Consider the following 12,959-nt stretch of genomic DNA (forward strand, 5'->3'; position numbering starts at 1 on the left):
GGACGCGATGCAATGTTTGGGGGCGGCGCGATTACATGTAAAGTCAATGCAGAGACGCGGACAGACGCAAATTCATTCCGACTGCAAGCATGAATCACGCGATTGAAGGGGGCCGCGTCAAACGCGAGAGTTCAATTTTTTCAACTCGAGCGCCAAATTCACGTGACGCGTTCTCGCGAAAGCCAATCAGCGTTGGGATTCCCTCTGACGTCCTTCTGACGTCCTGCTGTTGATCAGTTATAAAGATGGAAGAGATGATCGTTGTGGCTGTGAGTGGGTTCCCGGAGATATACGATACACTTCCACAGAAGGTACAAAGCAGCAATAGTTGTTCCTCCATAGTCAAGGACAGAAATAACCAAAACGATCTTGCATGGAAGTGTAAACAACCTCAACTTCCGTCCGGCGCGTCAACGGTATGTCTGTTTTGAATGACGCGATATAACAAACTGCAAGCCGCGGTGAAACTCGAGCATTTAGAGCGAAACGAATATTCAGATCGCGTCCGGTGTGAACGCAGCATTATAGGTACATAACATAGTTATGTATAAACTAACTCATGGTACGGCACTACAATTAATTCAATAAATAAAAATAGAAATATGGACAAGTGCAATGTTCAAACTACAGGAAGCACAATATTTGTTGAAGGCTTAATATATGTTATGTCTTATGTGCCAAAGACATTCCGGCCTACAAATCATCTCTCCCTCATTTTCTACATAATTGTCAAAACATATTAGTGTGGTAAAGATCATATTAAAATGTCTGAAAAATCTTAATTTAAAAAAAGTTAGTGATAATGAGAATAACGATTTAGAAAATGATTATTCTCTTTAATAGTGTGAATCATATTGCAATTAAAATATCAGTTAAAGTCATGGCAACAAGTTATTTTTTCGAAATGGTGCAGCCCTAAATCAGAGCCATACTAACCTGCATGACAGCATTAAAGAAGCAGGTGTTCCCGAGGTTGTTTATGCCTTTGACGGGGACCAAGGTGCTGTTGGTGGCAGGACTCTTGCCTTTGGCCGAGTCGGCATAATCTGATGGATCCTCTTGCAGCTTGATGATTTTGGGTGATGCTCCTGAAAAAATGATAAAACATTAAGTGATACAGAGTAGCAGCAACTCAAAAACGATTGGGGAAATTGTTCAAGAGATTATCAGTGCCACCTGTTTTGTTTCTTTTCAAACTTTCATTCATTTTTCTTTTGGTGTGAAGCATTTATGTCTTTATAAAAAAAAGGTTTGTTATTGTGATCACATAAATCAAATCAAATTATACAGGCGTGTGCCGGTTTTGCCCGCAGTGAAATGTTGTACCTGAAATCCTACAATAATGGATTCAATCAGAATATTTGGTCCATTCAAAAAAAAAAAATGTGGACCACAGGGGCCAAATCCACCCAATCCGCAGCCATCACTGAAATCTAATTCTACAGATAAGATAATAATAATAATATAAGTGTAACCTAATCTTTATTTTTTACTGCGCAGAACTCGATTGTTGATTTAGAATTTGAATGTGAACATTATGAGTGAAGTTTCAAACCATCCTGTACAGCCGTAATGGGCAGTCTTTGAAATTGACCAAATAATCTGCTTCTAAACCCTGATTTAGCTTTTACTTTGAGGTTATTTAGGCTAAATAAGTCTTGTCAGCGAAGGTTTAAGATAGAGCTGAGGCGGTGGCAGAGATGGCAAGTTGTTTGAGACTGAGGGTAAAAGTCTGTATCCTTTAAATTGAGATGTTGTCAGGATACAGGAAAACTATTGGGCTTAGCCTTGAAGCGAGACTGGGCTGGGAGCAGGGTGCTGCGCCGGCAGCTGGAAGGAAAGCTGGGTCATTTGGGAAAGCAGATGACAGCTGTAGAAGTTTCCGCTGGTTAGTGTGGAAAGGGTGGGGGCTGGGGTTAGAGAGATGGCTCTCCAGAGCCAGCTGTTACTCCTGATCACCAATGAAAACCTAACCTTAAACACAAACTAAGACACAGATGGTCTGAATCAGACAGTGACTTGCAGAGTAGGTAGTGGAGCTATGCAAACTGAGGCATGCCAGCAGATAACAAAAAAAGCCAACACCATGATGACTCAATATCAATAACACTGTTTCTGATACATCTTCGTAGCAACAGATTTCAACTAGTAAGGAACCCTGGAAAATGGAGATGAAAGAATAAGAGGATTAAGCCCTCATGCACAACATTGTGTTGATCTAAACAATGTGGCCAAAACAATAATTTGTCAGCATGTTTAAAAGAAGGTTTAAAGCCACAGTTTGGGCGCTAACAGCAACACTTTGCTTTAACAATCTGTTCCACACTTCAACGGATAATGGATATTTCCTATTTTCTTAAATCTTTAAATGATTAACGTAGTGTATGTCTAGGGCTAAAATTGTGAACTGTAAAAACTTAGGGAAGAAGTGTATGTACTAGGGATGGGAACGATTAATAGAATATTAGAAATTATTCAGGTATTCCAATATGAGTTATGAATATATATATATTTTTTTATAAATAACTTTTTTTTTGGGTGGGGTGCATAAGTTGATTACATATTATCAAATGGAATAAATAAATGTATACGACAGTGCCATAGCTAAGTGTGTTAGGTCTAAAGGTGTGCTGCCCCTCCCTACTCACAGATCATGCAGACTCAAACCTCATCTTATGCCCAAATTCCAGCTGAGAGGGTCTTCTCTACAGCTGGCCTGATTGTGAATCGTCTCAGCCCCCGTCTCTCCCCTGAGCATGTAGACATGCTCATATTCTTAAACAAGAATGAGTATTGAATAGCTGCATTCTGTGCATAGGCCCTGTTATAGGTTGTCGATCTCTGTTGTAATAGGGTTACCCTAACCCGTTATGTTGTTCGTGTATGATCCCTCTTTCATTTAAAAAACAAGTTATGTTTTAAGCATGAAAGCTGTAGGCCTATAGCTGTCAACTGTTCAAACTGTGATCACCAGTTCAATACATTTAACAGATTTGGCTTGGTTTCTATACTGTATTTATTTAAAAAAAAAAAAAAAATGTATTTTTGTTTTTTGTCAACATTTTTCCCACTTTTGTTTTTATAGGATATGTACATTTCGGTTAATCGGCTAACCGTTTTATTTGCTTTCAAATTCCCATCCCTAGTATGTACGCTGTCTTTGTCAGGTGTCAAAGGAATAATACAATTTGATGTCTAGGTTTGAACTACAGATACTTATTTGTTTTATAAACCTCAGCTACACTTGCACATTGTATCTTTGAATATGTTAATTTCTTCCATACAAAGTGATTAATTGATGCATTTGTTCACGGTTATTCACTTTTTGAAATAAATAAGTAATATTCGCCTAAAAACAAAGATAATAGTTTGGAAAAGTCTATTGACCTTACCAGATTCAGTCATAAAGAAACACTTTTGTACCATTCTACTTCCTTATTTCCTTTTACATCTTAAGTATATTGTATTTTGCATTGTTGGAGGAGCCATTGCCAACAACTAAACTGTAGCTATTGTGCATATGGCAATAAAGCCTTTAAATCCTTTGAACAGAGTTGAAACAATGTCTCTTTTTTAAAGCAGGCTTTTCAGAATATGGAGGATTTAAAGAGTTTAGGTATGAATACATTAATTTAAAGACTATTGTGCTTTTTGAAATCTTCAATAAATCATAACTAGACTTCTAGGCTCCCTGCTTTCTATGTCAAATTGGTAGTTGCGGTTTGAAGAGGGGTGGAATGTCTGTGTGAGAACACTATAACACTATGTTGAGAAAGAATGAAGAAAAGGAGGCGGTGCTAATGGGTTTAAAGTAAAGGGAGGAATATGAGTGAAGCAATGAATGGAAGATACCTTAGAGGTGCTAATTGAGACGGAGATGTGTTCACTCAATGTGATATTGGAGAAGTTTGGCCCTTCCAAAAAGAAAATCCCAGACGCCTAGCTTCATGCAAATTATCATTGGCTTCAGGATGAATAAATGACAAGATCAGTATAACATGGTCGTTCTGACAAAATCTTGAAATGTGTGACTAGCCAACTAAAATACGTGCATTGTTTCTAACATGTATGTTTAAAATAAAGAATTAACTCCCAGAGATGGTCACTTTTCGTTGTGGAAAAAAAGGTTGTTCTATCCCATTATGCAATAACGAGAAACTGAGTTAGAATTCCTGAACCTTTCCTGCAGAATTTCCACAATTTTCCACAATTTCTGCAGCCTTCATGATTTAAAAAGATAGAAACTGCTGTATACTATAATCACAAGTATATACTATATAATCAGAGACACATTGATGGCTTAAAAGTGTACGTAGTTATTCATATTTGATTGATATTGTCTTGGTAGGAATGTTCTTTAATTTTTTTGGGGGGAATTATTGTGAGCAGTTAAATATATCTTTGTCATTTACTGGTTGTGAAAATAAATAATGAGATTTTAGCCCTTTAAATGCAAATCTTGTGTTTCTTTACACATTTTCGAACATTTCCAAAGCGCATTATACAGTTAAAATAAATTTGTTCTACCTTTCCTGAGCTGAAAATCAACTAACTATCAAACTGTACTGCATACATTGGAGCATCTTTGAACACACCAACATGAGGAGAATGCACAAGCTGCTCCATCGCAAATGGAGCCACATGACATGATAAACTAATATTTAAATGCTTCTTAACTATGTTACAGGACATTACAAAAACAAAACAAAACAAATATTTGGTGTTGTTCAGAATATTGATAAGGTTATATCATTTTCTTACAATTTCCTTTACTGCAAGGAGATGATTAGACATGTTAACTCAAAATGAAACATTCTTGCAGGGGTTGATGGCAGTATCTTATGGCCTTGCAAGCTGTAGAGGAATCAACTAAATGCTGGTAAACACAAAAAAAAGTTTGGTCCATGAGCACTTCACCCATGTAAGCTAGTCAAGAGAGCAGGCCGGCAGCGAGGTCAGTGGCCTGAACCTGCTTCTGTCTAAACTAAGGAAATTCAATTGAACCGTCAACCATCATAATCATCCTAATAACCTGCACCTTTACTCCTGCCGTTATTCTCCTCAACATTCAATGGCCTTGCCCTTGAACATTTTCAATTCATAGAACCACTCCTTGTGTAACAGATTTTTTTGAAAAAAAGCTATTCAACCTGCAAGCGGTGGTAACTCCACTGCTGGCCGCTACCCCGCGAAGCATTCTCCCTCTTCAAGGCCAAGGACATTAGCGGAATGTGAACTGGGGGCTTTTCACTCGTGGCCTGGCAATTTGCATTTTATTCTCTATCAAATTCAACTCAAAAGGAACGAGGGGAAAAGGGCAGCTTTTCTTGTTAAACAGCTTTGAGACGGAAAGAAAAAAGCAGCTACTTGAACACACACACACACACACACACACACACACACACACACACACTTTCAGGACAGCCTCCATGAAAGTGGATATGTCGGAGTGATTTTACCACTGCCAGATGCACAAGCTACTCTACATTAACATTCTCCCAATCATTGCTTCACCAAAACTTATTATTATTATTATTATATGTATTTGTTTATTTATTCGACCACATGTTAATTCAAACTAACTTATTATTTAAAATCATCACTATAAAACAAACACACACGATCGAAACAGATGATGAAACGATGATGGATCGAGTTTAAGTGTACCGATGATCATAAGATACTTACATTAATAACCCACAAAGTGACCAAATCTGATCCTGGCTGGTTTCCTGTGGATGTTATTCACTAATTCTTACTACTATTTGTGTATTTAATGTATTTATAAACTGTGAATATGTATGTTAATGTATTGTAAGAGTGTACTTTTGTTGACACTTGTTAAGATCAGTGTAGATATCTCGGGCAGCTCCAGTCTTTCACTGAATAATTAGATTAATAAAAGCTAAATGAATCAGTGAACATGATGAGGCGCATAATAATCTATTATTTCTAATTGAGATGACAGTAGACACAGGTGTGACCAGGTGTGAGGAGTGGAGAGAGGAAGCAGTTCTCCTCTCTGCCACTCGGAGGCGCTACAGAGTCACCCTCCTCCTGTCACACACCCCTCACCCATTCATCTGCTTGTCTAATCTGACTGCTCCATCATTTCTTCCACTTATTCTCCTATGCTGTTCTGAGGTTACGAGGTACTGAATAAAGTTCGACATAGAGTACATGTGTCCATTTCTAAATATGCATGGATGGTGTTAATTGCCTATTGTTTAAATTAGTATTATATTTTAACACGTATGCACTTTCCTTAATCTATCCCTACATAGACCAACATTAATAATAGAAATGCCAAATACAAACTGCAAACTACAGCAGCAGCAACAATAACAATGTAGTCCTTATACGTGAAAATCAAATGGCAGGGTGCAATGTTTATCTGGTTTTCTTTAGTAAAAACATGAATTACTGGATCCATATTTCACAGGAACAGGTTTTATACGAATATGAGTTCCCGATTGATGAGACAAAACATTTGCAGGTGCTTGTGATTTACTTACACTCCGATAGAGAAGAAGTTCTCGTAGACCTGAGACCTATAGAGCAGGACATATGAACACATGAACGGTGAAAATGGTTAATAATCCAAGATGAACTAAAACAGAATCACACTTTACCATATGGTCTAGTGTAATCAAGTTATAGCAGCTTACAGTATAATAATAATAATAATAATAATAATAATAATTAATAATAATAATACACTTTATTTGTAGAATAATGCACAAACCCGCNGCTTTTCACTCGTGGCCTGGCAATTTGCATTTTATTCTCTATCAAATTCAACTCAAAAGGAACGAGGGGAAAAGGGCAGCTTTTCTTGTTAAACAGCTTTGAGACGGAAAGAAAAAAGCAGCTACTTGCACACACACACACACACACACACACACACACACACACACACACACACACACACACACACACACACACACACACACACACACACACACACACACACACACACTTTCAGGTCTGCAGCACTATTATATTTCTCTTGGCTGCACCAACTGTGTTGCTTTGAATTTACATTGCCTTAACTGAAAAAGTCTTGTTGTTTTGTGACTACGAAGGGCGAGGTTCAGCTTGTAGGGACGACATCCTTTTGTGGCGCTCCACCCAGAGGTGCTAAAAGCATCTGGCCCTCTTTCCTGACAACATCTGGAAAGATATTTCTATCTTCAATATGCAGCCATAAGGGAGCCCCCATATGTCATATCACACAATGCATGGAACACAAGTGGCGATGGGGGCAAAGAGTGCAGCTCTGATCAGGAAAACATTCTGGAATGGTGTAAGACAGATGTCTTGTGTTTACAGCTGAACAGCCGAGCAAAAAATAAGTAATGGAGAGAATGAACAAGTCTGTGAATGTGTGTCTACTTGTGGTGAGATGATCGGCACAATCAACAGATTTAATTCAACCTGAGTGTAAGAGCTGTTACTTGTGACGAAGCAGAGGAATAAGGAAACTAACTGGGCGGAATGAGGATGCCGATGGACACACTCTGCATCTGGGACCGTCACCCAAGGTAAACAATGTTCAGGGAGCCATCTGGTTAAGACTGGGAAGAGGGAAGGGGGGCAGAATGAGGCAGTGGGTGGAGGGAAGGGTTGCAACGAGCACAAGCATATGGAAAAGCAGATTTTTCCTCTCCCTGCAGCAGTCAGCGAAGGCAAATGTCAGCATGCGCTGCGTCCACGCTTGACTGTGCTGCGCTCGGCACCACCACCTGGCCCTCCTTGCTCAGCCACCGAGTATAGGCAGCAGTGACACTGTGGACCCTCTCCCCAGGGTGGGGGAAAGCATCACGGTGCTCAGGATTGTCCACATGCACGCATATACACCAACACCTCCTGCACAAGCTGCTCTTTTTCACACAAGAGATACAAAAAAAAGTGGGCCTTGTTTTATTTTTACAGGGAACAGCAGGAGAGTACTTGCAGAAGAAACAAGAATAAGTTGAAACCTGGTACATAGTTGGACCAAATGTAGTCAATGTGCTGCGTTGTTTCTCGAATAGTAAGTCAAAGTACCTCTTGTCAACGCCTTGATATTAAAGGTTCCTCAGCATTTTCCTGTAGCGGTTCCAGTAATATGTCTTCTTTTGAGTGTACTGAAGTAGCATATATGATATGACTAAGCTATATTTGAGTCAAAAAGTTAAAGTATTAATGTTACGAATGCAACAGTAAAATCATATTTTTTCCAATAGTGTAAATGTGTGAGATTACTTATCAAAACTGTTAGACCTTTTTCCAAAACTGTGGGTTTTCAAGAGGTATTATCATTATGAAATGATACTGCTGATATTTCCACCAGCAGTAATGGCTTAAATGCCAGGTAGTCAAAATAAAGTTCTGTCTGTCGTGACATTTACCGTAGTTTTCGGACTATAAGGCGCACCTGAATATAAGCCGCAGCAGCGGCATACCACTCTCGGTTCCACTTTTACTTTTGCGCGCTACCTGTCTCACTCTTTTCCGGCCTCCAGTTTTTCCTGCTGGAACCCGCCGCTTAAAGGTGGGGGTCCGCGGACCGGCCATAGAGCCCATAGAGTTAAAGGTGTTGGCCGTTAGCTGTAAAAATCCATAGATTAGCCGCACCGTTATATAAACCGCAGTGTCGAAAAATAGGGAAAAAGGCGCGGCTTATAGTCCGAAAATTACGGTAGTACTTTAGTTACAATGGTGACTATCGATCAAGCCATGTGAAGTAGCCGGTATCTGTTCCATCTGCAGTATGTATCTAGAGATGATGCCAACCTCAGACTACAATCACGCACAGCAGATCCACTGCTTGTAAGATTTTTCGGGTTTATAGCTTAAATCGTTTCTGTCCGAACTCCCAGACAATAATAAGCTCCCCTCTAAGCAAGGAAAACTCTGAACAGGATTCCCAATCTGTAATTTGTCACGACGGGATTAGTTCTGTGATTAAATAGGCAGTCAATGCCTATATACCCCCCACCTATAATAATGTGTTCTTTCTGATCCCACCTTGTGCCAAAGTTCGTCAAAGGTGTGCCAAGGGAGTCTGGTTTTGAAATTCCAAAACATGCGTTTAAAAGGCTTTGGACGCACTTGGCACCTGACTTCAATCCGTCTGTGCCGCTGGGATCACGAAAATAGAGCTTGTTGTGACGTCTTGTGCACACGGATCAGCGACTAACAGATGATTTGTGTAGGTAAAGGATAAAAACAAACACAAAGACTGACAGCTGCTGATTCTGAGGACAGACTGTATGAACATCTGGAACATGTGGCATCATTGATAACCTGATAACTCACACAGTAAACTGCCTTCACATAATACGTTATACACTCTTTGCTCACCGCCTGGCGACTTTTCGAGTGCTTTGCGACGCCAAGGATAGCGTTTCTGCCTTGTCAGTTGGCACCACAACGGCAAAGTCGGCGCAATTCAGACATTGTAACATTTCAGAAGTAACTAGAGGAAACACTGTTACGCCTAATTTATATGAAATAGCGATTGGGGGGAAAAAACACTGACAACCAATGGTGTGTTTTCAGTGAAACACATATCTTTCAAAAAGCACAATTTTCTGTTGCAAATGTGTTAGGATTGTTTGGACATTTTGTCAAGCTGAAGCAAGGCCAGCACCAGGCTTCATGCAAGAGAATCCAAGCTCATTGAACAAAGCTTTAACAAAAACATATCTTTTCAGGTTTCTTTTACAGCAATATGTGCTGCTCTACTAAAATTACTCAATGCCATTTTTTAAGTTTCGCAGCCACTTTGCCAAAAACAAAGAGCCTGTCAAAATATTTTTTTTATATTTTGAGAGGCCTTTTCACAGCCTTTCTAATCTGGTGCGCAGTTGGACGTAAGGCCGTCATATAGTATGGCCAGTGGGCTTCATGCCTCCATGTTTACTCACAGTGCAGCAGTGTTGAGGTTTAAGGCCAGCTCCCTTCATGCAGAGCAGGCAGTCAAGAGGAAGGCAAGGCAACACCAAATGTCTTATTAATTCGCTAATTTGTTGTGACTGCAGGGCATAAAAAAGCCTGTTTCTTTGCCATCTGAGGCCAAGAGAACCCAGTGCCGTGTTACTTACAGACACACAAACGCACAGCTTTTGCTACCCACTATCTGGCCTACTTTCATGTGCGGTGGTGGGAATAAAGACAGGATCACCCTTGATTACCTCCATGAAAGCACCACCAGGGGACAAGCATCTTGCTGGCTACTGACTCGGCAGAGCTTAACTGACAGTGAGCTGAGAAGATCAACAACCAGAGGCATCGGACCAGGTGAATAAACGTATAGGAATCAAAGAACATGAGAACAGAATATGTCATTAACTCCAGGCAAGGTATCTAAGAGGACAAGTCAATAGAGATATTAATCTTGTAAAAAAGGTAGTATGTAGTATCTCTGATCAAAAAGACCTCATGTAAAAAAACTAATTTTTTTGGTTTATATTCAAAAACATTTATACTTTCAGTCATTAAAAAAGATGCAACACTCATTAATCATTTTAACTTTCATGCATAGGTGTACTGCGGAGAATAAGACATTTAAACTATTAATATATTTTTCTCCAGAGTACATTTCTGAAGTAAATATAACCACCATCCGCATTACTAAAAACTAGGGGGCTGAAGCAAATGCATATAAATCTTGATATCATTTTCCCCCCCTCAATAATGTGTAACATCAACTAGGTGATGCATTATTTATCTGTAGTTGTGATACTTATTATTATAAGTATCATAACTACATGCTATAGTTATTTGTATTAAACAATCATAAATCAGGTAACTATTATCAATAATAAGGCATCCTTTATGGAGCTATATCAGGGTGATTTGAAAGTTCAAGTTTTTATCCTGAACTTTGAAAAATACAATGATGTATTCAAAATAAAAATAAGTTTTTTTGAATAAAATATTTATTTTCAGTTTCAAATCTTGTTTTTTCAGGTTTCAAACTTTTGGCCCTGATGTTGCTTGGGGGGCGGGGCTTACCAAAGAGTAGTTTGGCATCCTGAGTGACAGCCCTCCCTCTGTCATGTTGCCTTCATGGATGTAAGGTAGTGCGAGAAATATAACTCAACACTTTCTATACACAATACTCCCGTAATTGGTGGTAAACAAAACTGATGCTAGCATCAAAGTTCCGTTAAGCGAGCTGCTGAGCATCGTAGTTGGCAACAATCGCGGTATAAGAGCAATAAACTACGCTAGAATGTGAAATTACGTATCTGCAACGAGCCAGCGAGTTGGACCTGACGCCATCCCCCGCTGTCTCACAGAGTGATACCGCAGGTCCTTCCTTCCTGCAGCGGTCAGACTATACAACCAGCTATACAACCCTGGTAGACCCCCCCCACACACAATAACATAGATAGACTATAACACCTCTTGTTGTTAAATACCAACTTTGTGCAATATTTGCAATATGTGCAATATATATCTATGCCGTTAATAACTGTGCAATATATACCTGGCTGCTAAATCCTCAGAACTGCTACAGGGTGTGTATTTTTTTAATCTTTAATACTTTTTTTATGCATGCTTTAGGTAACAGTAAGCTGCTCTTTTCTGCTGTAACAATGTACATTTCCCCTCTGTGGGACTAATAAAGGTATAGAGAGCCGAAGTCCCTCCCTTTCCGGTGATCCACCATGGGACCTTATTTCTGAAAAATGATGTATTGAAGTTAATGGCGAGATAGAAATTATCTTTCGGTCCCGTTTGAATTGTGCCACGAATTACACATCTGATGTTTGTCAATCTTACAAAATAATTTCCGAGTAAAAAAAGTCACAGTTTGTCGTAAAATTTTTGAAATATAAGACTATGAAAAATACACAACTAGAAAGACTACAAATCCAAGAGTCGCGTAAGTGATGTCATAATTTTTTTCCTCCACTAAATATAAGAGATAGCTAAGATAACTTTAACAAGATGCCTGTGTGCTTTGTACCAGGTTGTAGTCATACCAGCAATGGGTCTTGCTCGTTCTTTCGCTTCCCGTCTGATGAAAGGACCAGGAGTGGCTGGATCAAGTTAGCTACCTAGCTAGTAGCAAGCACGTTAGTTAGCATAATTGATCACTAACTGACTATCAACACTAAGAGAAAAAGCGCTAAACGGGTGAAGCGTCTGCAGGGGCCCTCGTGAGCAGAACGAAGCGAGGCGCGCACCGCCTATCTCTGGCCTTGACAGTTAAGCAGCAGGTCGGGAGCCACGTCCGTTCCGCGAGGGCGATACACCCGGAAAAAACAAAAAATAGTTTTTACCACGTTAACGTATCAAGCCACACCGAGTTGCGGAATGGTGGGCCATGAACTCTCTACAGTTAAACCACAACCGACTTATTGGCAACACCAAGCTACTCGCGAACCAAGATGCAAGGGCACGTTTGAGTCTTAAGAGGGTCTATAGTCGAGGTTGAAATCTGGACTTGACTTCGGTCTAGTTCGGACTTAAGAAGATAAAGCATCTCACGGCGCAGACAAGCGACAAGGAAGTGGAGAGCAATATGTAAATAGAAACCTGCTGTTCGAATCGGCACTCCCTTTGCCCGTTCACCCCGCCACCTCACGCACTCGTATGACCCGAATTAGACGGCAGCGTGAGAGGTGCGGAGTTAGGCGGCCGACCGTCAGCAACACGGTCGGGACCTCTTTTCTAGCCGGGCTCTCGATTACATGCACGCAATCGCAATCGTACAGACGGGGGCCAGGGCCCCAGTTAGGCCCGCGCAATTTCACGCCACATATATCTGTAGCCTAGGTCGTGCCACATGCTGCTCATGAGAAGTTCCTCGGCAAAGTACTTAATACTGAATGATGAGAATGACACAAATTGTAAAACCCAAATGAAACGAATTTACACATAATATCTACTAGTTGCCACAACTTCATGCGAGTTTGCAAGTATTTCTACTGTTCGTATTACAAATGTAAAACATTATA

General features: G+C 40.0%; 1 protein-coding gene across 2 annotated transcripts in view; it reads right to left on the reverse strand.

The window, feature by feature from the left end:
* usp45 (ubiquitin specific peptidase 45) overlaps positions 1-12,959 on the reverse strand; it is a 38,744-nt gene that overhangs the window by 15,019 nt on the left and 10,766 nt on the right. For both annotated transcript variants that reach the window (XM_010780844.1, XM_010780843.1), the window contains exon 6: positions 937-1,088. In XM_010780844.1, coding sequence (XP_010779146.1) covers positions 937-1,088 — 152 coding nt within the window. The remainder of the gene's footprint in view (positions 1-936; positions 1,089-12,959) is intronic.

This window comes from Notothenia coriiceps, unplaced genomic scaffold, assembly GCF_000735185.1.
Source record: "Notothenia coriiceps isolate Sejong01 unplaced genomic scaffold, NC01 NC01_scaffold00022209, whole genome shotgun sequence".
NCBI classification, from domain to species: domain Eukaryota; kingdom Metazoa; phylum Chordata; class Actinopteri; order Perciformes; family Nototheniidae; genus Notothenia; species Notothenia coriiceps.